This window comes from Calonectris borealis, chromosome 1 (assembly GCF_964195595.1).
Source record: "Calonectris borealis chromosome 1, bCalBor7.hap1.2, whole genome shotgun sequence".
Lineage (NCBI taxonomy): Eukaryota > Metazoa > Chordata > Aves > Procellariiformes > Procellariidae > Calonectris > Calonectris borealis.
The window spans coordinates 67385719-67410569 of record NC_134312.1 but is presented as its reverse complement, the minus strand read 5'-3'; the positions used below and the strand labels follow the sequence as shown (position 1 = coordinate 67410569).

General features: G+C 40.4%; 1 protein-coding gene across 1 annotated transcript in view; it reads right to left on the bottom strand.

Annotated features, from left to right (window-relative positions):
* CAPRIN2 (caprin family member 2) overlaps positions 1-22703 on the bottom strand; it is a 34690-nt gene extending 11987 nt beyond the window's left edge. Inside the window, exons 1-14 of the mRNA XM_075163045.1 lie at positions 22442-22703; positions 20383-20445; positions 16577-16663; positions 13754-13992; positions 12344-12426; positions 10196-10360; positions 9642-9685; positions 7409-8254; positions 6485-6526; positions 6054-6173; positions 1984-2115; positions 1716-1803; positions 934-989; positions 190-291 (exon numbers count right to left, since the gene is read on the bottom strand). Of these exons, the coding sequence (XP_075019146.1) occupies positions 190-291; positions 934-989; positions 1716-1803; positions 1984-2115; positions 6054-6173; positions 6485-6526; positions 7409-8254; positions 9642-9685; positions 10196-10360; positions 12344-12426; positions 13754-13992; positions 16577-16663; positions 20383-20445; positions 22442-22690 (2316 nt within the window). The 5' untranslated portion in view covers positions 22691-22703. The remainder of the gene's footprint in view (positions 1-189; positions 292-933; positions 990-1715; positions 1804-1983; positions 2116-6053; positions 6174-6484; positions 6527-7408; positions 8255-9641; positions 9686-10195; positions 10361-12343; positions 12427-13753; positions 13993-16576; positions 16664-20382; positions 20446-22441) is intronic.
* Between the last annotated feature and the right edge of the window lie 2148 nt (positions 22704-24851).

Here is a 24851-nt window from a genome sequence, read left to right as displayed (position 1 = left end):
AGGAAGACTTTTCCAACTTTTAAGACTTTTAAGTATTCCAGAATGTAGGCTATACTATTACTGTTACTTGCATTCTGTCCCTGTATGTTGTTCAAGAATAGTTATCCAGGAGAGGCCCCACCACAGCTTTCTGTTAGGGCTGGCTATCGCACAGATCTTTGAATGCCAGTGAGCCCCAGGGTATATTACCTGTGGTGTCACCAAGTCTTCAGTTTCAGAGCCAGAAAGAGTCTGATCAGCAGATGCTAGGGAAGTATTTGAACCATGCAGTGTCACAGATGAAGCAGCAGCCTTGCAAGAAAAAACAACTGAGATAAGGTTTTGAAGGACTATCTTAAATGTTTGATTTCACTAAAACTCATACTCTGGGCATTTTCAAGTAAACCTCAGAATGAGGCAGGAGCTGAAGTGCTTTAACCAGTTAGTCTAAGTTTCTTAGGAATTCTTGTTAGTGGCAGAGAAACCTATTTAAAAGCCAAAGTAGCAAGACATGCAAGCACAGTAAGTGAATTTAAGGTTCACTTAAACATGGCTGCCAAAGCTTGAAACACTATCTTTGGCATTAAGTGAGGATCTCAAAGATGAAGACATGCACTATCTAGGAAAGAAGCAGCATGTTCTCTATGCACAACTATTAGCCAGGACTTGAATCCATGGGTTAAATATTCAAACTATTCCAGCATGTCTTCAACACACTGTTTTACTTCAAGAAATTTGAAACATTTGTTGCTGCTTTTCAAGCAGAAGAGCAGCCAACTTTGTCAGCATTTGAGTGATCTTAGACTTGCAAGCTACTAAGTTACATGAAATTTGTTACAAAACCACTGACAACAAGAAAACAATTGAAGTACTAACTCTATTCTAGTGAATAACCTCTCTATCATTCTTTGGCTACAGCTCTGCCTCCTCAGGGCAATCCCAACTTCAACTTACTTGAAGGGGCTGTTGAAGAAAATCACTCTGACTTGGCAGTTTCTGTTCTTTTGAAGCTGTAAAAAAAAGAATGCCTTAAGCAACATTTACTTTTAAAGTCAAACACTACATACAGTTTCAGTGTGCAGTTGTACATTTTCAAAACATTTGGTGTGTGAAGATGCACACTATTTTTAGCATATGCACTGCAAATATTTAGACTTAGCATCAGTAAACTACACCCAATTGAAAACTTCAGGATTTTTTGTAAAAGAGGACAGGTAATGTCAACGATAAAAATATTTCTACCACAATAGATATACCCCCTTTCCAGATTAAAAGAAGCAACTAAATATTTAATGAACTGGATAATTGTGTTTTACAGCCCAAGAGCCACCCAAACAGTTTCTTAACATGGTGCATTGTAGAAAGTTCCAGTTTTCTAATTGTAGCTAGATAACTGCTCTTTATCCTGAGCTCATTCACAGCTTGTGTCTATATACACCACATCTAGACAAGTTTGTTGCACAGATACAGCATGTCAATTCTGCAGCTGGGTTCAGATGCATATGCCAGTCAGTGATAATACCAGCATTCTGCTTCCAGGCAGATGCACCAACTTAAGCCACCTCCAGCAACAAATAAGCAGGTAAGTGGCTCGGTACTGCCTTTTTTAATCAGACATTGGTATTCTTTATAATTGGACAAGCTGTCTTTACCATGCCTACTCATCTACAGCCCAAGCAAACCCTGTTAGTGTTTGCAAAAGCTTACATACAATTTACACTTACAGTACTACTTACCTACAGGACTACTTGCTGGAGTAACTGAAGGTGGTTGGGATGAACCAATGGCACTTGGTGAAGCCTTATCAAAATCCAGAATGGACTCCTTTTGATTGAGAGGAAAAAAATTAAACTCTACATACAAATGAAACACTCATCTGACAAGCTGCTGTTAGCTAATTAGAGCTAGATTAATTCATTCAGTGCAAACACACACTGTCAGCACTGTTTTCCCTAACTCAGTAGGAATTGGAGCTTTGTGCTACAACAGTAGAGAAAAACATACTTGCATGAAGTTGTAAGTCCCTTGTATCTGAGTCATCAGATCCTGAAGTTTTTCCCTTCTCAATACTGGATCTTTTGGAAGAGTTGAAGTAGAGCAAAATTCTGCAGCTGGCTGATGTACAGGTTTAGGCACCTAATAAAGAAAAAAGATATTAAATCTAATACTGGAAGCAAGACAAGCTGCCTTATCCAGTATACTCCCAGAGCAACCTATAGGTGTCAGACACCATGGGCCAAGGAATTCTGTGCTGTTATTGATATTTCCTGAATCAAGCTTTCACTTTGTTAAAAAAAATTAGCTTACTATTGCCACAATTAGTTTAGCCACAGAATTAATTCACTTCATTCAGTTTCTTACAGTCAAATGTACAGCAGACAATAAGTTGCCTGCATTTAGTGCAAAATCAGGCACCTCCATCTAAGGAAACCCACATATTTAAGTTGAAAGCCAGTACAAGCTTAAAAATCAAAGCTGCATCACTCAAGATTTAAAATATACTTCCTCCCAGTAGAGCCCATGTCAGAAAGTACAGATCTTTTATTAGGATGCCATTTCCAGATATTCTAAAGAAACTGCACCTAAGAGATACATTACAAGCAGGTTACTTAGGATTGGACCAAAGTGCTTCCATTCACAAGCCAGACACACTCAATACACCAGCTCCTGCAGAAAGTATTACCTGAAACTTTTCAAAGTTTTGCATGAAAAATACACCTGTGCTCCCACATCGGAGCCTAACTTTGTAGCTAAATAGGGACTTCTGCGGGGCCTTATTACTCCTTGATTGTTTCAGATGGTCCCTCAACAGTTCATCACAACCGGTTCTCACTTCACTTTAAAGAGGGAAATATTTTATCAGAGAACAGGCTAGTCTAAGGTATCAGAAAAATCATGACAGTAAACTCCTTAAATAGCAGAAGCCCTGTTATTTACAGAGTGACAATAATATCAGACTGTCTAGATAAGTCTAACGTCTTTTGAAAGCAGCTTGGGGAAGAGGTAGGCTTGTTATAAGTATTTTAAAACAGTAATTTTTAGTGACTGTCTAAAGCTTTGCTGTTCTTATGTTTGTCTATGCAGCTAGAAGGAGGCAAATCTGAAGACATTAAGTAGTTGCATTATTTCAACTGGCCCAAATGCTGAGACACCCAGGAATGTGTGAAAGCCTTTACTTTCCTACAGTACAAATATTTGTCTTCCTAATAGGAGGTTACTACTTCAATACACTGTATAGCAGTATAGTTGAGTGTTTATACGAAGTCATTAGAAGGCTATATGGCAGAAGGGTATATGTGTCACAACATGTAATTTTCACACTAAATTAAAAAAATTGATGAAATGCTGTTTGTCCAGTTTTAGAACAAGCCCAAATACACTCTTGCATTTCCTCTTCAACAGTTATCTGAGACTAATCACTAGCATTTGCAGGAAATTCCAATAGCATGCACAGGGAAGAAGCTTTGTGAAGATCACTAAACCCTGCAAGCATAACCCATGTACATATAGCAGCACATCATTAACTCTGGAGGACTCAATTTCTAACATCTATGTGGCCCACATGACAGCTACTTGTTGAGCTGTGAGAGGTTTTACTTTATTCTGGAGCTAAAAGACTGCACCTTTGTACTACTCTATGTTAATTAGAATTTCCAACGCAGAAGCGCTATCTTTAACTACTGACTATGCAAGTTTATATTGCTGTATAGTGCCCAAAAATGAACAGGAATTAAAGCTATTAAGGATCTAAGAGCAGGAGAAAAGATACAGTTGAATAGTTAAATCTCAGCAAGCTATAGATCAAGTTACTAGGAATCTGAATCTTCCTGTCCATCACTTTATTAGCCCTCACTTACAAGCAGACTTAATCTTAAAACACTTGCTGTCATGGTAAATTCATTATGGGCCAAGCTGATTAATGCTTTTATTACCCTCTTCCTCCTCACTACAGTGTACTAAGACACAAGTACACTACCAAACCAGTTCTGCATGTCTGCAAATGGATATCAGAAGCTTCTCACCTTTAAATCACCTAACCAGGTCAAGTCTGGTAGTATCTGAAGCTATTAAGATTGTCCACTAGCTATGTAAGTTAGACTTATACATTAAACAAACAAGTAAAAACAGCCTCAAGAGCATGGAAGCAGAAGAGACTGCAGTGTTTCACTTGTGGTTGCAAAGACGATAGAGTCTTCTGTATGCTTTTACAATTTAAGAGTTTTCATCTCCTTCCCCAAATCATACTCTGTGCATTATGCTGGTAGCATTCTTTATTTCAACTAGAAGAGCAAGCATACAGGGCAGGGTTACATATATGATATTAGGGCTCTGAGCCAGGATTGAAACATTGCAACTCTCCATTCTGTAGAAATCATTTTCTAGTTCCTGCATATATTAAAATACACCAGCCAAAAGTAGCTATAGTGACTTAGCTATAGCTATAGCTGTTTTGCTGGTACTTAGGTATTCAAAACTAGAATATTGAAGGGTAATACAGAGCATACCTGAAAAAGCATCAGAAAGTTAAAAGTATTTCAGGTTTTATGCCTTTATAAAAGAGATGCTTTAAAAAGAGAAGGTACTTGACATCCCTAAGATGGCTTTAAACCAAGTTTTCTTTCTAGCCTACAGTTAGATGCTGTTTCTGGAAGTTAGAAAAGCAGATTCTGAGTTTAGTAACCTGCTAGGCCAACTCACAAACTTACACAGGCTGAGATCACTTAACACTAGTGGTTCAAGCAACATTCAGGTTAGTTTTACACAGCACCAATAAGCTTAAGGTCTAATTTGTCAAAACAATGTTTCTGAAACCTAACTTCAGCACTACTTACACATTCAGCAAAAACTGTTTCAACATATATCCAGAGAACTGAGTAAAAATGGAGTTGAAAAATCTAGAATTTTTGTTTTAGGACCTGTTAAACCATTGCAAATAAACCAACGTAAAGGCATACTGACCACTTTGGAATTTTACTAGTCAAAATACCAATATACTAGGTACTCCTGTTAAAGCTTGATTTTTTTTTTTTTTAGAGTCTGAAGGTCTACTTACACATAACACTATTCTAGCATATATTTCAACTATCTCATATACTAGTAAAACTCCATCCTGAGGACACAGGACCTCAATTCCTCTTTAGGTTTGCTAGCTGTGGAGTACTAAATGAGCTCGAATAGTGATACCTAAGCTGTAATCACAACAGTGATCACCAGCTGTGCCATGTAGATACACAATTAACATTCACTTTCTACTCAGAGCAGCATTCACAGTAGGTATGAACTAAATGGCACTGGATGACAGCAAAAGCCAAACTGTATTGCTTTCACAAAGCAGGCCACAAATTCAGCTCTCTAACCAAGTTTGCTGGTCTACAGGTTGCACAAACATTTAAATAGAATAACAATTTAACAGGCTTGCACATCAGCTCACTCTGCTGCCTTAGGCCCAACTTCTTAGGTATTGCACCTTATAGTACATTAAGTTAAATAAGCATATTTTGAGATCTCAAAACAGAGCAGTTTATTAGAAGATGTCTCAGCACTCTAACAGTTATTACAGGGAGTAAAGAAAGGTTAATTTCAGCTCCAGAAAGGAACAGCAGTGACATAGGCCTTTTATCTACCATGCCTAGATCCCTGCACAAGGTCATTTGTAGGTTCTCCCTCGGAGTGAAATGGATCCAGCTACAGCACTGCATTGCCCCTTTTTTTCTTCATATAAGCAAAGACAAGACAAGTTTCATTATCCAAAAAGTTTAAAGTATGATTTTAATTCTTCTTTATATGCACCTCACAAGTCAAATTAAGACATATTTATTTTTCAAAAAGTAGTTATGGAAACTAGCTAGGTTGATAGTACACTATTTTTTACTCATTCAATATACTTTTGATATTAGGGTTTGTCAATAACTACTAAGCAAAAATATAGCCAGCTGGCATTTCGCTATGGCCTACTATGTAAATCAAAGATTGAATACTTTAAAAAGATGCTTTGTTTACTGAATTCAGGAATCCAGCTTAAGCAACCTTACATTCCAACATTCAATTTAGTTTAATTTTGCTGACTTGCACACCTGGACATTACTCTGAAGATTCCTAGGCAGTTTGCAAGTTTCTCCAACTGACTGGAGACCCTCCTTTTTCCTTACTGCATCAAAGTTCTGTCCACCACTTAAGCCATCGATCTTCCCATCCTATACAAAAATAAGAGCCCCATCTCATTAGGAAGCATCTTGCACTTAAGCTTTAAGTTAATCTGACACCAGAAACTCCAAGGCACCCTGAAGTGCGTCAGACTATTCCAATATGATATGATATGATAGTTACAGTAATACTATGCACAACACCTACTTGTGCTCAGAGCTACTTAGTGCGAGGCAACCAGGTTTTGTACCTGTACCACCACCACCAGTGGACACAAGATTCTACTCAGCTTGAGTGTAAAGATGAATCAAGTTGAAACACCTTAATCCCATTTTGTTACCCAGTGCTGCATGTTACCTACTCTTTTAATTTCATGTTCAACCTTCTGTTTGCGCTCCCGCCTCTAGGCACAAAAATTTTTCAGTTACGTCAAGTTTACTGACAAGATTTAAGCTTAATCATTTGCTGAGTAAAATGGAATGAATTGATTTCTGCTTTCTTGCAGAAACAAAATAGTAGGGCTAACAACATGTGTACAAAAATTGCTTAATTCCCCATATTTCCTTCTTGAAGTCTAACTCCAAATTAAACACTGCTCTTAGTGACACAACTGAACTCTGCTTTGCCTACCATCTTACCTATTTTCACAGTATCAGAATTGTTACTATCCAAGCACACACAGGTGGAAAAGAAGGTAATGTAACTGGAGGCTAGCAGCCTGCTCAGCTGTAAGCCCTGCATTAACTTTATTTTACATTTCTAAAACAAACTATGCTATTGTTAGACTCTCCAGGACAGCAGTATGGCTTATGCATTCATCTGGAAATACATATTTAAGCCCCTGTACAGTTGGTATTGCTTGATCTAGATGTTAGATCTCTTTTGAATCAGCAGCTATTTTAAAAGCCTAAAAAATTACTGAAGTGCTATTTGCATGCAGCCACAGACAAAGTATTTGATCCCCGGATGAGTCATACCTGCTTTGTACTGATAATAGTGGACAGAGCCAATAGCTGGGGATGAACTAAGTTAATTCTTCTGTCTTATGCATAAAGCAGTTTTTCAAGGCTTAAACACAGCAATACTGTGTTGATGTAAAAAGCAAAGCATCTTGCTATTCATATATAAAGTTTAATTGCCAGAACCATTTCCCCCAAGAATGAAATAGGAGTCTAAATACAGGCCTACAAAATGCACCTTATAAAGCCTCTGCTAATAGGCAGCTTTAGTCCAATACACTAGTGTGAAAAGTTTATGACAGGTAATACTACATATGCCAACTCACTTCTTTGGGTTCCATATCAAACTTCTTTGGCCCCATCTGCTCCTTTGGCCCAACACTTGCAGCTCCCCAGGACTTCGGAGGGTTCTGTAACTGCTGTGATGACACTTGCTGCTGCCTGTCAGCTTTTTCCCAAGCCTCTCCAGTCTCCTGCTTCTTTTGTTCTGGCTCCTCCCTAACATGTGCAGCCCAAGCCTTCACAGGCTCCTGCTTCTTTTGCTCTGGCTCTTCCCTAACAGGCATTTCCCATGCTTTCACAGGCTCTGGCTTCTTTTGTTCTGGCTGCTCCCTAGTTTGGGTTACCCAAGCTTTTGGAGATTCCTGCTTTTGTTCTGGTTCTTCCTTAACTTTGGTTACCCAAGGTTTTGGGGACTCCTGCTTTTTTTGTTCCTGCTCTTCCCTAACTTTTGCTACCCACGGCTTAGGCGATTCCTGTTTCTTCTGGTCCTGCTCTTCCCTAACCTTTGCTACCCAAGGTTTGGGGGACTCCTGCTCCTCTCGGACACGTGCTACCCAAGCCTTTGGAGCTTCTTGCTTCTTCTGTTCTTCCTCCTCAACACGGGTCTCCCAGGGCTTTGTAGTCTCACGCTTCTGTTCCGGCTCTTTAACACGAGCTTCCCAAGGCTTTGGAGAATCTGGTCTTTTTGGTTCTTGCTGCCTAACACGAGCTTCCCAAGGCTTTAAGGTCTCTTGTTTCTGCTTCTGTTCCTGCTCTTCAATATCAACAAGCATTTCCCAGGACTTTGGAGGTTCTTGCCTTCTAGCACACTCAGCTTCCCAAGATTTGGGCTCTTCTGGCTTCTTCTTGACAGAGTATTCTGCTTCAGGCAAATAACGCCTGTTGAGAAACTATATAGACCAAAGAAACTTAATGGCTCCCAAGAAAACATTTTGCTACTACAGTTCAGGTCAGTTAAGTTAGGTCACCCAGCTACTGAAAACTTCTGACTAAAAGCAGAGCCTAGACAGTTTAAACACTAGCCATAGAAACTATGTGGACAGCCATGGCTTTATCCTACAACACCACCAACTAGGTTTGCTTGGCATGCCACAGAGAAGCATGAAAACAGTCCTGAACAGCACAAGTGAAACATACTTGAGCTGAGTGACTCTATTACCCTTATCCTCAATGCCAAGTAATGTTCCTAGGCAGTGACAATATCAAGTTCAGTTGTGATTTTATAAAGGTAGCTCTCCTCCTAAGCATTTAAAATACTGTGGTACTATATTAGTAGACATTCTGCTAACTGTAACAGCACCATCTCCCCCAAAATCTTTGACCCTTTAGAACTCCAATAACCAAGTATGACCATCATTCTAAATGGAGTTTAAATACTAAAAAGTCACCAGATTCTCAGATTTAGTACCACTGGACTTCAACTCCAGGCTGTGTTTACTGTCAATAAGTCTGAGAGTTCAATGAAGATGTCCCAAACTTTTCCTGAGTTACTACTTTGTCATAAACAGGAAGTAAATATATGAAGCGAAGAATGTATAAAGCTCCTGGCTGAGATTTTTTTTGACAAGTCACCAGAAAAGCTTTAGTCAGGTAACAGTGTTACCAGCAGGTTACAAAACTTGTTCTAGAGTACACCCTCTAGTGGGATGCCTGGGAAATAGGGATTCAGCATTTTAAGAACCAGTATTTCCACTTACAAAAGGACACTGTTCCCCATCTTTTGAACCAAGTCTAATGTTTTTTATGCTGTTGCCAGTTGAAGCTTGAGTACTTAACTCAGGAGTCTGAAGGGCTGTTGAAACAGGTCCACACACCCCTGTGCACACAAGTCTGTCTTGGGATCCCTACTTTTCTGACAAATCAGAGCAAGACCTACATCGTTGTCAACCCCACCAATATCAAGTCTGCTGCAATAAGCTTAGCTTTCAGAGACAGCTTTAGTAAACGTGCATTTTCTCTATCCCGTAGTACACAAAAGATCAGTGTTTCCACTCTAAAGGCTGACGCTTTGATTTATTCAGGAAAGTGCCAGAGCATTAAAGTACTATACTGCTTCATGTAATCCTGCCCCATTTATCCCAAAATACCGCAGAGAAGCCATGAATTTGGGGTTAGAAATAGAAATGCAACAAAGTCTTTAATGATTCCTACATAAAGCAACACCTAAGTTGCTGTTCAGACTCCCTTTTTAAGTTTAAAAAAGGGCTGCAGAAATGCAGTTATGTTTCTGAAAAATCACAATACTAAAGGAAAGCAATTAGCAGTGGAGTATCTTACCTCCTGTGGCTGTATTTCAGACTTCATAAGCTCCATAATGGACTCTAGAGAAAGGATGTTAATTTATTTCGACTGATCAAATGCAGAAAAGCAGACCAAACAGTAGCAAGCCTTTAATTCTATTTAAATAGTAGTGCCAATTCTAAACCAGATATTCTGAAAATTCAGCTTGTCAATCAATATGCGATTTTTAGACAAGCTTTTACTTTCTGATTCCGTTTTACATTTGCAGAAGTTGAGTTAAGCAAGAAACATTTTGTAGTATCCATAATTTGGTTATTGTAATATGTAACATTCCCTACACCAGACAATTCTCACATCTTCAACGTGGAGGCTTGCTCAGGAGGCAAAAACATCTATTACCATGAATTAGATTTTTTTCTACAATATTAGCCAGAATAAGGCTACAAGCCTTGCAGGTTCCATTTTAGTTACTACATTGCAAGTAAGCTACAGCACAGGATGAGATTTAGCATCAAGCTATGCAAAGTCAATGCTCAGTTCAAGCTTACACCAACATCACACTACAAAAATTGAACCCTGTAATATTCCACCTGGTTCTTTGACAGACTCTCCCTTTGACATCTGTCTTGTTCTCTCAGATTTTCTATTTACTTCTTCTTCCAATTCTTTTACTGGCACAGTGGTGCGAGGAGTCGGGATACTTTCAAAGTAGCCAGAGTCTAGAAGTTTGGATAACAAGTCCTTCATGTGTTTATCTGAAGAGTAAAAATCCATGAAATTAAGATATGAACATTTGAAATTAAGGAGTATTCAGATTACAGATCAAGACTGCTTACTTCCTCCCTTTATATAAATTGCAACTTCTCCAAGTTCACACATCTTACTGAGTTATAGCAATAAAATGTTTTAGTAAAGGGAAGTATTTGTTAAACTGCTTTACATATTACAGCTGAAAACATCTTTGCAATCCAGAGGCAAGACCACAGCTTGTGTTTAAATGCACATAGGGTAAACACTGAGCCACCTGGTCTCCTACATGCTTAGAAAGGGATTTGTTTACCATTATAAACTAGGCAGCATTGATACTAAAAGCACATCATGCAGACTGTAGCATAGGTAAAGCTAAACAAAGTCACTATGGAACTGCCCTATAAGACCCTCTTCCCAGTGTAGGATGGCAAGTCTCAGAAGGAAAAGTTAAAAACTGCAAAAACAAGCAGGAGGAAGAAAGCAAGGAGATTGGTGCAGACTGAACTTAATCCTCTCAAGTTTTGGAAAAAAGTCAAAGTTGACATGGTTGAAGAAAAAAACTTAACTGTGTACTCTTTCTGACAAGCATTGTCCAGTTCCCTTCTTTAAGCAAAAAAGACAGCAGCTTAGAGAGCAAGACCTCAGAAGTAGCAGTGATACTAGAAATTGTTTCAGAAGAGCTAGAGACAGGGCAGCCTTGAGAACAGGAAGAACATTCAGTGAAAGATCACTCCTACCAGTAACAACCATATAAACAAGAATAGTAGCTAGAATTTAATATGGATATAAAAAATTGCCTTCCAAGGCAATGAATGCTAATAAGAAGTCATAACAGCTTTATCTGAAGTTTAGCTTGCACATAAAAGGATGGAAGACTGACACTAAAGAGAGAGAGATACTGACAAAATAGTCACAGAAGTTTAAGATGATAGCCAAAAAGCTACAAAAATTTGAAGTCTAAGATAACCAGGCAACTATCAGCTCATATCAACAGATACAAGGCTAAAGTTACCAGCTTGTAGCTTTACAAGGACAGTTTGCACTTTGTCCAGAACTATATGAAAAGACATTTAGTTGTCAGTTCAACTATCTGTATGTGGAAATTAGACAGGGTACATGAGTGCTCTCATCTAACAGTTTCAACAATATTGTTGTCAATGACAAATGAAAGATTATTGCCACACAGCCATTACAAGACTGGAGTAAATGGGACAAGCAAGGTCTGTTTGCAATAGGAAAGACACTACAACTCACGAGGACAGTTTCCTCACAAGCAAGTTCTAAATACGAACACAGAATGTGTATGTTAGCTTACAACTAGGGTTTCTGAAACTAAAAGCCACAGATAGAAGAAAATATGTAGAGTCCCACAGATTTTAGTATGCTTGAAAAATGAGGACATTTGCAACAGGTCAAAGGAAGACTGCATTGTGCATGATTAGAGATCACAGCAAGTTCCATTAATGACTATCCTTCCTCAGTGTGGTATCCTGCACTGTAGTCAAGACAATGGGTGTGAGCCTGCAATTCCTACAAGAAGAGAGAATCTTCACTGCTGTGGGACCTTCAGCCTGGGGCCACCGAAGCTTTGTAATACACATCAGTATACTCAGCTAAGCATTTCATGGCTGGGAACAGTGTTCCAATCCTAACCAATTCGCACATAAAGCTTCCCACTGCTGGTTCTGTAAGGTATTCATGCATCACCTTTTGAATTTCTACCATTATTACTCCTCAAAAAGGTGCTAGCACATTGGTAGAAGAACATGCTTTCTTTTTCCAGAGAAAAGTTTACTGTATTGTTTTGATCTGTACTTAAAAACAGAACTTAGAATAAACAGCAGTTCATCCTTGGATAACTGCATTAACACACAGCACTTTGAAATGCTTAATTCAGTAGCCTTCTATGTATATTAATTTGTTTTAATATATTTAAATAGCACATAAATTTCAGATCTCTAAGTTATTTCTCTAGCTGAGACACTCACATGTTGTTCCAACCACAGATTTCTCACTTCCTTCTAGAAGGTCCCAGAAGTAGAGAGATGATTGTTCCATCTGGTCTTCCACACTAAAACAAATGACAGTTTTACCAGGTAGAATCATAGCCAAGATCAAGTCTTGCAGTATCCCAATACCCCTCATTTTAAGACACTGACTAATGTTTAGCCTTCCAAATTAAGGCTGTATACCTAGAGTGAATCCTAAGCCCATTTTCCACTACTGAAAGTGATTAATCTGTATCTGCTTGTACATGATTTAATCTAGCAAATGTAAGTTCTTTTGTTGGTAATTAAGACAGATTAGAGAGCCTAGCACTATCCCACAAGACCATATGGCTGAACTTCATTCCAAGCCAGGATTCCCAAACAGAGAAACAATTGCTGTTTAATCAGCTGATCACCTTGTTTATTGCATGCACATGTGCAGGGGCAACCATCAATAGCTCCTGCCACTCTGCTAGTTATTGAGAAACTTTGACATAGGTCCATGATCTACCCCACCCCCTCCAGACAATGGATTTTAAAGTCCACCATGATGAAATTTAGTATCCCACAGGAAAGGATTATGCTTCTTGTGGAAGTGTAATACAATGAGAATTATAAGCTAGAAATAGTTATTTCACTGGGATGAGAGACTCCTATTGTGTGGCTTTTTATAAGCAGCTGTTCTTTAGAAGTTAACTTAAGAGCAAAGATTAGGGAAGCTTAGCATATGACAAGTGATTAGAAGTTTTAGGAACTTAAGTCACATTTGACTATGGAATTACTCTTATCCATGAAGTGTTTCAACTTACCACCTAATAACTACTTTTTCCATATTTAAATACAATTCTCACTACACTATCTTAAAACAACCTGTTTCCTTAAGATGTAAGGTAAGATTAAGATTTAGTGCAGAGGTATAAAAACCTTCAGTCAAATTTTTAAAACTGCTTTGAAGCTAATAGCAAGAGAGCCTCAGGACTACCACCTTACATTCCTTTGGAATAAAGAAGCACATCTGGATCATCATGTGAATGGCATATAGAACAGTTCTCCTGTGTTTACCGCACTTTTTTCATGTCATAAACAGTGAGACCTCAGGGAAGCAGCACACCACCAGCCTCCCTGCTTATGGTGGTATTGGACTATCTCCCTTCAACCCCACAGGGAGACATAAGATGGCAAGGCTTGTGTGTAACTTGCACAACTGAGGCTGTAATTACTGCAGCTTTCCTTTAATGCTCAGAGTGAGGCAAGTCTGCTACGTTCCTAGTCTCAGACTAAAGCAAGTGTACTGAATAGAATTTTAATTAGTGTCCAAAACCATAATATTTCAAGACATGGCAGTGTCAAACAGAGGACATTTACTGTAATGAATGAAGCATACTAATTAGACAAAAATCTTGAACTTACCTCAAGTTCTCATTTCTTTCTGGACATGTCAGTTTTGCAAATCTTATGAGGTAGTCTAGTTCTTTAGAAGGCAAGTATATTGCACCATTCACACCACCTTTGAAATCTTTCTGAACATGCTCTTGAGTGAAGTTCTGCAGCACATACTGGACTTGAAGTATTGTACGGAGTTTTTTCTTCTCTGCTTCAAGCTTCAATAGACTCTCTCTTCGCTGAGCCTTCCTCTGTGCTTTCAGTAGCTATTTCAATATACAAATTCAACAGTTAAACACAGTAGTTTAGTAACAGGATTCTAGGATAAAACACATCGAGTTCTAGTATTGATCATCGCACATTGATCAAAATAACTATTAATTTTGGTTAGATAACAGAAGGTCCTAATTCTCTCTTCAGATACGCAAGATCTTTCAAGCTCCTCCTCTCAAAGAGCTCCCCATTTATCTACTAATTCTCTACACATCTAGCTTTTAGTCAAACTGGATACTAGTAGCTTCACTTGTGATATGCCTTTATGATATTTAGATCCTGATTACGCCTACTAGTTGCTTTATTATATTCAGTTGTGAAAGCTGTTATAAGGAATTAATAGAATTGATACCGATGCAGAAATCCAAGCCTAGCTGACCTTTAACATTTATCACATTAAGTTAGCAGTGCAGAAGTTGTCTCAAATTTCTCCTAGTGAGACAACTGCTTCTTCACTTTTGAATATTCCAATTTAAATGATGCAGCAGAATCCTACAGTTACTCTTACTTCTGATGGCAGAAGACTGAAGCACTCATTAAATAAGCAACAACACAAGTCACAGAACATACACTGCCCTCATGCATTTAAGGAGAAATTTCTCATCATGTACTAACAGAATTATGCAGCAAAAGCTATCCAAGTAACTCAGAATTTTAAATGCCTCAGTATGGGGTATCTTAAGTTTCTTTGCAAGATCTATGAAGATTTAGTTTTCTAGAATGCACTGTAAAGAATATAAGGATGTTTTTGCCAGAATGGCCCCTAGTGTTCCAGTAATGGGTATTGGCTGTAGAATCCATATGGGTAGAAGTAGAGCCAAGTTAAAAACAAAGTGGGTTAGCCTTTTGTAAGGCTATGTATATGTAAGTTCAAGAACAAACATGAACTGTTAGAAGTTAACGCTGGATTACTAAAAACACCTACAGAAAGATACACTGGGTCACAATCCTTCATTTCTGATATTTTATGGGTAGCTATGCAGAGGAAAGCAATAGGAAGCAATCCAAGTTTTGACATTCAGCAGAGGAGTTTCTATGTTCAACATACGATGACTGAGGGAACCCAAAGCAGCCACGCTACTGAAAAGGCTCTTAAATCTCTGCTCACGTAGTGCTAGTGCTAGCTAATTCACTAGCTGGAATTGCTACATATACAAGAAAAGCCTCTCTAGCAAAATTGTTTGTGTCTCAGTCAACACCGAGACAAGCCATTTTACCAGTCCTTCAGCATTCTGCAAGAGGCAGAGAAATAATGCCAGAGCAGTGACTAATCATGTTTAGCATTCCCAGCACTACCTTAGATCAGATCTTTTCATAAGGATAGTACTTGCTTGAGCCAAGAGACCCGTTTCTGCAAAGGTAAAACACTTGCTTACATAAAAATAATGTATGTAGTGCTTTACACCCTGAATAAAGACCTAAATAAAGCACCAAATCTGTGACTTGCCATAATTAGAAACAACTACAGCAGAATAAGTGGCAAACTCCACAATCTTCAGTAAAATTTTACTGAGAGCTGTACTTCTCACTGAAATCAGTGATTTAACCCCAGGACTTTCCCTCACTGGAAACATCAAAATGTTCAGTTTGGAAGGGATCTTGGGATGTCATCTAGCCCAGCCTCCAGAACAAAGGCTACACTGAATCAAGACCAGATTACTTAGATTTTTGTGCACTCAGGTCTTGAAAAGATCCAAGGACAGATTTTACTACTTCTCTAGGCAGGTCGCTCTATGCTCAATTATCCTCAGAGTGACCATTTTCCTCCTATCTAGTTGGAACTTACTATTTCAATTTATGATCATTCCTTCTCCTACCACATCTCTCAGCAAAAAGCATGGCTCCATCCTTTCAATAATTTCTTTGGTATTTGAAGGCTAATACTGCATCTCCTGCCAAGCCTTCACTTCACTAGGCCCAACAAGCCCAGTTCATTGAGGCTCTCCACACAGGTCTCATGCTCCAGCCCCCAGCCATTCAGAGGCCCACCACTGGACTCACTGAAGTTTATCCATAGCCTTTGTGTACCAAGTGACCAGAAATAGACACAACTGGTTAACAAGTACCAAATAATCAGTTCTCCTTAATCTACTGGTCCTCAGTCTAAGTCTAGCCTTCACTGCTCTAAAGGTACACTTAATTTACTTTGCCTGCTGCCCACAAGGACCTGCATGTCCTTTCCAGTAGAGCTGCTCCCCCGCCAGTCTGCACCTATGCAGGGGATGAGTCCACCTCAGGCACAAGCTACCAGCAAGATGGTTAACGGTTTCAAACCCAAGTAAACTGTAGTCATCGCCAACACAGCTGAGTTCCAATGACTCAACCTACTTAAGCAAAAGTTCTTACAGGGGTACACAGTGAATAATTATATTGTGGAGGTCAACGGTACACAAAATTGTCAACATTTACTCTGCTCTACTCACTACTCCAGACAGTTTAAGCATAGTGTTCCCCCAAGCTCCAAGATAGAAACTTCCTAGTATTCTGCATATTGCCATATGAATGTAACCATTAGAAGAGTAGCACAAACTTCGCAGTTACCTCCTGACAATATAGGAAAGAGCGTTTTATACTTACATCTTGGCTAAGTCCTGAAAAAGTCTTCTGAAGCTCCTTGGCAAATTCTAAGTTGTGTACTACTTCATCGTATTTCTCTACTGCCTCCTACAAAGGAATAGATAAAAACGTATTTTTCATGCTTAAAACTTCTAGTTGCACCTAAATCCCATTGTACTTAACTTCTCATTGAGAAGTAGTCATTTAGTGTGTACTTCTCTGAAATCGTAACTTTTTTAAAGATACTATGTCTGTAACTGGTACTTTAAATTTAGTCATAAATATCATTCACCCATGACTGTCTGAGATGCAGTACAAAGCCAGCTCACACCACCACACAGATATCCTACAAGTTTGTCTGTATTAGACTCTCCAGGCAACATCTTGTGTAATACTTGGTATGTTAATGTTGAAACAGGAAAGCCTGGATACCAGTTATTTCGTTTTCCCTTTTGTTCCCATAGGTCTTAGCAATCAGAGGTAAACAGCTACTTGAAATCAGATACTGATATGAAAGCCTGGAAGGAATACAGGAGACAGACAAGTTCAACACAGACCTTTTACCCTGATGCTTAGCTGAATGCCTTTACAGATAATTCATACAAACCTCAGAAAGAAAACAATATAGAAGGCAAGTCATACTTCCAGAAAAAAGTCTTTCAAATTTAGTTTCCACAAGTAAAGCAATGTTCCTGTCTTCACTAATGGCTTTAACCAATATTTTACTAACCAGTCTTCAAAAAGACTAAAGTATATTATTAACTGCATTTTGATATAGCCTATTTTTTATGAGTTCTTCTCCACTAAGGAATCGGTTCATTTTTATAAGTCTCCTTGACAGCTCTGAAGATAGCAAAATGCTGTAGTTCAGACATGCTGCCCATATCCTCATACCTATAAGGCATGCCTGGGAAGTAACAAGTTAAGTTTAATTTCAGTTGTTCACATGTGCTTTACACTCAGTTTGGTTTATGCTCATGACATGTCAGAAGTTTTTCTAGAATGGGTCCATCAGTCTAATATAAAACTCTTTTAAAGTAGTGTTTCATCAGTGCAGTAACAAAAGTTTAATCTACTGTCCCAATAAGATTTGGGACGTGAAATTCTGTATGGTTTCCAGTTGCTTAGGAACAAAGTTACATATTCATTTGTTCAATCAGTTCTGTTGTTCAGTTACTTGTATTCACTTATTTGTAGTATACTAGATATTAGTAGGCCTAAATGCCATCACAACGAAGTGCATCAGTTACTGTAAAGCACTCATCTGGTAGTTTAAGTTGTCCTCACACAATTTATCAAGCAACTTTTAAGAACTAATTAGCAAGTTCACTTAGCACTTGGGAGAATGACTTCTAAGACCCTAATGACCACATTTGAGGAAGACTCCCAATTTAACACCAACAATTTACTAGACAGATTGCAGTAATCATGCTTTTAACCATGCAAATCCCAGAGTAAAACTCCCTACCTGAAAACATCTAGAACAGTTAACACCGCTTTGATGACAATGTATAACTCAGCCTGCAGGAAAGCAATAGCTTTCTTTTGTCACATCTGTTATTAACACTCATTAACAGCATGCTGGAGTAACAGTACTGAGGAAAGTCTGGTCAGCTTGCAAAACAGCACAACATTGCCAGTGAGAGCATTTAACTTGCTGGAAGGTCCTCATTTTTGAAACAAATGTTTCCTAAAGTAAGGCTAGCAACATAGTAGCCCTGGCATGCATACACCATAAGTAATTACAGTTCAATCCACATTGCTTGCAAAACAAGTTCATCACCAGATGTGCACTTCTTCCTCTGTGTGAGAAACAATGAAAAATATAGATGACATCAAGTTACATTAGACCTCCACTGTATTATAGGCAGTTAGGTTTCTTTAGGCAAGTGTTCAAACTATTAAGCTCCGCTCTAGCTTCAGTCACCAGGTCCCAGTATTTGTATATACATTGGGAATTCACATCTGAAAGGTACAAATGCAGTATTTCTGTATCTTAACCACTGAAACAGGGGTCTTGACTAGACTGTTGGTTAAATACTGAGTTGATACGTGCTTCTACAATAGTCGTCTGAACAGTTTGACTACCACTGGTCAGTTCACTAGCAAGAACTGAATCCAATTCCCCATTTTAGAAGCCTCAGATATGCCAGAAACTAGGATAAAAATACTAATACTTGAAAAGTTAAGCTCAACTGGGAATACTGAAAGCCAGTAACCAAGTTAATTGCCCATACGTTTTCCAAAGTTAGTGCTGCTGGATGCACTTGCAAGAAAAACATCTACAGAATCCTCCACCTCTTTAGTTCCCCATGTTTTAATTTCACTTTCACCTAACAGCTTTCTACAGTCCAAGGTATATACCAAAGATAAATAATCAAATTTAGAAGCAACTTTAAAACACGTTCAAGACTAATCAAACTTACACAGAATACTGTTCAATACTCTCACTGTTAGTGACAGAAGAAAACAGATTGTACCTAACACCTATGATCTAAATGCAAAAGGCTCTTACCCACCTGATCCCAAATTGAGTTTAGAAGAACTAAAAGGTCATCATCCTACTTCAAACCATCAGATTTAATTCATTTACTTCTGCACTTGAATGGCAAAAGACTACATCAGTTTTTGTAGTTAAGTGCTAAATGATCATTCACTCCAATAGGTCTACTCTACTTCTAACTAGCAAGTTATCATTTCCCCTCTTATCCCATTTATGTCCAGTTCTCATTTACAAATGATTCAGAGTAAGGAAACTGTATTTGTGTTCTCATACTGCTGCACTGTGATAAAGCTAACAGTCAATGAAGTATTTTTCCAACTGGTTCATTAGCAGGATCAGCACTACCACTGAAGTGTCAGTGCCCTTTATCACACAATTGTTCTTTAACATGTGTGAGAAATACATTTTAAAAATGTGACTCCTAGATGACTAGAGCAATAAACCCTTTGTGACACTGCTACTGAGACATGCTTAAGAAGCAATAGCTTTCATGTTAGAGAAACCTGGTTTCAGTTCTAGAATCCATTCTAGTCCAAGACAGAAAAAAGCCAGAACCATTGTTTTAACATCAGGCAAGTTTAAGCTAGCTCCACAAAGTGGATCACATTTGCCAAGTAGTGATCTTGCATCCAGGCATTCCAAACTCTAGCAACTTTAGGTAAAAAATAGACTCATTGTTCTAACAGCATTTGAGAGTGCTGGCAACTCCGAGCCATATAGTAGCAGCACTGGAAGGACAGGAGAGTATTCCCAAGTCAGTAACTCATAGCTAGATTCTTCTATTAGGGAAGCCTTCAGATCCCACGCAAGTTAAACCAGTGTCTTCCCTGGTACCAACAGGGGCTGTTTGTCTGTTACGCTTTAACAGCTACTTGTAACCAACAGCACTGTTGGCAGTCAACAGGCAATTTCAAGCAACACCTGTTAATGAAGAAGTCATGAGAATTAATTAGCTACTCCAGAAGTCTCGAGGTTTGTGTTCAAACACTGCAATGCCTTGTAGATAAGCTGCATACAGACACCTCATCAAGAAATAAAGGTGCAGGAGCACTGAAGCTGGAAGTCTACAGAGCAAAGATAAACAAGGACCTTCTATTACTTCAGTACACGACATGAAGGTTAAAGTAGGAGATTTAAAGCTTGTGGGCTCACCATTCAGCTTAATTACCAATAATTTGTCTATTTGGTTTTGTGAAAAAATACTAATGCAAGCCTGCAGGCATTACTTCTGTAAAACTACACCACCACCTCCTTCAGCAACCTATCCCTTCTGACATGTTTGAAAATTTTTGAGGCCACCCGCTCCTGCATAAAGCAAACTTACCAACTGGTCTTGATTGAGGGCTTCTCCCTTCTTCAGGCGATCTTTGTAGTCTTCTAGTTTGAGCTGTAGGAAAATCCAAAGTAATTTTTTAATATTGATTTCTGTCTAATGTGGAGTATGGGGTATGAGTGAACTTGCATATTCTTTCCGTATTTTGAGTTACCAGCATACTGCAACAGAATAGGAATTTTACTACTACTTCTCATTTTCAGGAGAAAGGAACATAGAAAGTTTTGCTATGCCTTTGATTTGGCAATCTCAAGTCTCCAGGACCGCCTACTTCCCTTCCTTATCTTTGATCTTTCACTTCTTACTTGCTACCTTTGTTTCATTTAACAAATACTAATGCATTGACTCTAGATCTTTAAGGGGCTCCAAACACATCTAGTGTTCTCATTTTAAATTAGGCTTTAACTAAATTCCAGCATTGACTTGGAAAAGCTATCTTATCCTTGAATAATCCTACTTAATTTTCCAGAGCATGTCTTTCAAAATCTGGCTTCAGTTACATCATCAAGATTTTCTGGCACCATTTCCTAAGAAAGTGGACTAATGTCTTTAGGAAAGAAATACTATTTATTTCTAATATACTGAAACAGTCTTTAAAAGCTGATATAAATTACACAAAACTATTAGGTATTACAAGCTTCTTTATACACACAGGGAAAAGAAAGGGGAGTTCACTGCCATGAAGCTGAATGCTGTTTCATTTGTGTAGCTACCCACATAGGGTTTACTGATGCAGTACCTATAGGAGCGTAGGACTAGGAATACTTTCTACTCATTCTAGTAAGTCACACTTCACTTGCTAGTGAGGCCATATTGTCATTCATGTGAAAGAATCAAAGATACTTCAGAAATTCACAACAATAAGCTTCCTTAGACAGAATTAGAATACAACACAAAGTTGGTTAGTCACACAACGAAAAGGTGCTTATCTGACATTATTCAAAATTACAGCATGATGCATGACATGAGACAGCAGTAATACTGCATCTCCTGCAGGTGGATCAAGTCCCCTAGCCCCATGGCCAGAGGTCTGATCTATTCCCTCTTCTCACCCCAAGACATAACAAAGCTTTTCAGACATTTAGAGAAGCACAATATATTCATACATTTGCTTTACTTGTAAATCCTGACCCAGTACCAAAAGCAACAGCACCATTATTTCTTTTATCTTAAAGCAAATAGCATTTTCCCAATTAAAAATCAGGCACATAGCCTTCAGTCACCTGCCAATCAACTGAAAAGTCTCAGAATGCAAAAGCCTGACCAGCTACAGTCACAATATTTTAGGTGTATTATTACCTCAGTTCTTATTCTTGTTAACACTGTACTGCCTCCCCCCCCAAAAAAAAAGCAAAGTTCAAAGCAAGAGAGCAGGCTTTAGACACTTTCTGTTTAAAAAGCTTTCTAGTAAATAACATTTGTCTATACTTAAAATATAGAAGTCAAAGATTTATGCAAAGTGAAGTGCAATACATATTTAATACAATTTGACATTTCCATGAGTCAGAGGAAACACTGTTCGTAATTTCCAATTTTACATACATCTCTACATCCTAATATTAGATGCATGTAATCAATAGAAGAAATACGAAGATTTCTGCAAGACTATAAACATCTCCAAGTCAGTTCCAAGTTAGCTCTGAACTGATTCAGTCTATTAAAGAAGCATCCCCAGTTTGATGAACATTCAGTTACTTTTGCTAACTATTGGACATGCACTGTAAAGCCAGCAGCTGAGAACAGGTTTATAGTTAGCTGCATTCCCAATTCCCTGAAACAATAATGTTGTGCTCACACAATGTCAAATGCAAGTAGCCCATTTCAGAACAGTAAGAGTAAAGAACACCATTCTTTACTATACAGGGGTTATAAGTGATAAGAAAAAAATACTAGCAAATCCACGTTTAGGTCCTTTCACAGGTTATTTAAAAAAAAAATTCCATGACTTCTCTCTATATACACACACACTTATTCCAGCTATTATAAAATAGGCACGGAGTTTCACAATTAGCAATTTAAATATGTGCCATACCAAAGAAAAACAAGTTACCTTCTTTTTCTCAATGTTCCTGATTTTGTGTTTGAGGCAGATAAGCCCATTATCAATGTAAGTCTCATATGCCTGGGAAGGAGAGGCTGCCGAGTTCAGCGCAGACTGCAGGGGGCTGGAGGGAGGTTGGCTCTCCCCAGATGGGTTCACCTGCTGCTTGGCCGCCCTCATGCTCTTATCCTCCCCCTCCTCTGACCGGCCTGAAGGTGATGATGGGTGACGGAAAGGGGCTTGGGAAAGCTGCACCATTGAAATGGATGGAGCTGCAAAGAAAATCCTTTTATTTAGCTCTCTTTCACCCGCCCCCCCAACCTTTTGTTTTAAGTTACATCTTTTCTCGTCACACATTCAGAAAACATAGCCACAAAATTAAGCCTTAGTAAGAATTCATCAAAATCTTTCACTCTTCTCCCTCCCCCTTTCAAAATATCTGTAGTAGGAATTTCAAAGCAAGGCAAACTTTGTATTGTTCAAGTCTCCCCACCCACCCAGACACCAGAAATCCTTTACATAGGCAGAATCAGACAGCACAGGAGATGATTCCAGAAACCCAATATAGTGTCCATATAAAACTAGGCGGGTTTCCTGCACACATCACCCACAAGGGAAAAAACTGCAAGCAAGCAATTGCAAATCAAGCCGCCAGCCTCACATCCAGGCTGCAGCCTGAATGAAGATTTAGAAGTGGCATGCCTGAAGGTATAGCCCCTCTTCTTCTCACCCCCATTAAATCAGTTTTACCCCATCATGACCTTTGCAGCAATCAAACCGAGCATTTAAACTAAAAAGATTTCAACTGAAAAAGACAAAAAAAAAATTGCTTAAAATTGTTTAATAAAGCAAGCAGCACACTCAGTCACAACAGCATCATTCTTTGTGAGGGATCGGTCTCTGCCTACAGCATCCAAAAGATGTGCTTGTGCCATGGCAAGACACCAGCTTTGATGGGAGGGGCTGGACTTTAACCTTGAACAGAGAAATTCTGTAAGAGATGCTCCGCCATCCTCATCTTCAACTACTTACACCTGCTCCTGGAAAGCAATGACACCACATTTCTGCCTCCCTGCCCGCCAGGGAGGCCTGCAGCACATGACCCCAGCGGGTACCAGCCGCCCACGGCGAGGGGCCGAGGAGGAGAAAACCTGCATTCCCCCGGGACGCCCGCTCAGCCCCTGCCGCGGCTCCCGCCAGCGGGCAGGGAGGTGCCTCCGCACCCCACCCCGCCGCCTCCAAGGCCCGCCGAGAGGAAGGAGCCCGGGGTCAGCCCCTCATCACGCCCTTGGCAGGGACGGCGAGGAAACACGTCCCGGGGAGGGCACGGCCGCCGCCGGCGCCGCAAGCCTCGCCGCCGCTCCCTGAGCACGGCGGAGGAGGAGGGAGAAGGGAGAAGACAGCAGCGGCAGGCTCCCTCCTGCCGGCGTCGCCGTCCAGGGGATTCACCTCCACCGCTTCCTGCGCCTGCTCGCGCTGCCGCTCCCGCTGCGGGGGCCGCAGCCGGCCCCGCACCGCCTCGCTCCCGCCTCCCCGCTCACCTCGGTGCCCGCACACGCTCAGGCCCGCCCCGCCGCCCGCCCCCCGCCTAATATAGCGGCCGCGGAAGGGCGGGGCGGGGCGGGGGCGGGGCCCGCCGCGGAGGTCACCGCCCGCTTCCCAATCGCCGGCGCCGCCTCACCTGCCCGTCTGCCTTCCCGCTCTGCGCCGCCGCGCCTCACGTGACGCGGGGAGGGGTGGGGACCGTTACTCGGGGCGGAGAGCCGTTACCCGTCAGCGTGTGCGAAGGGGCGGGGCGAGGCGGGGCGTGTCCCTGTGAAGGTCAGGGTGCCCCACCCCGGGGCCGCCCTTGCCTCGGCGGGTCTCTGGGTTTAGGGGCTGAGGTGTCAAACTCCCGGGCAAGACCTGGGGCTCCTCCGGAGCTTCGCGTGGACAAGGGACCCGAGCGACGGCCCTGAGGGGAGGTGGAGAACAGGCCGTCCTGGGGGAGTACGGCCTGCTGCCAGCTTCACAGGGAAGGGACGTATGGCATGACACCAGCCCGTGCCTTGCTCTGTCTGTAAGGGGGAGGTTTGCACAGGTCCCCGGTGAAGCTGTGATCCACTGTCTAGTGGCGTGTATCACAATGGCCTCTTAAAACAGTTGGCCCGGGACAGGCTGGCTTCTCTGTCCAGGCAGCCCTGGGAAAAGGGTCTCGTCACCCCAGTGCAAGGGGATCCTGACCTCCACCTATTCACAACGCGGGGCTCAGTCACACCCTTCCACTAGCGTGGGTTGGGTGGCCACAGGACTGTAAGAAATGTTGGTCTGTGCCTGTTTAAACCAGCAGAAGGGTTCCTCGGGCCAGTACAGAGCCCCTTGAGGAGACTTACAGGACTGTGGGTCATCTTACGTAACAAAAGATGCGTATGTCCTTTAT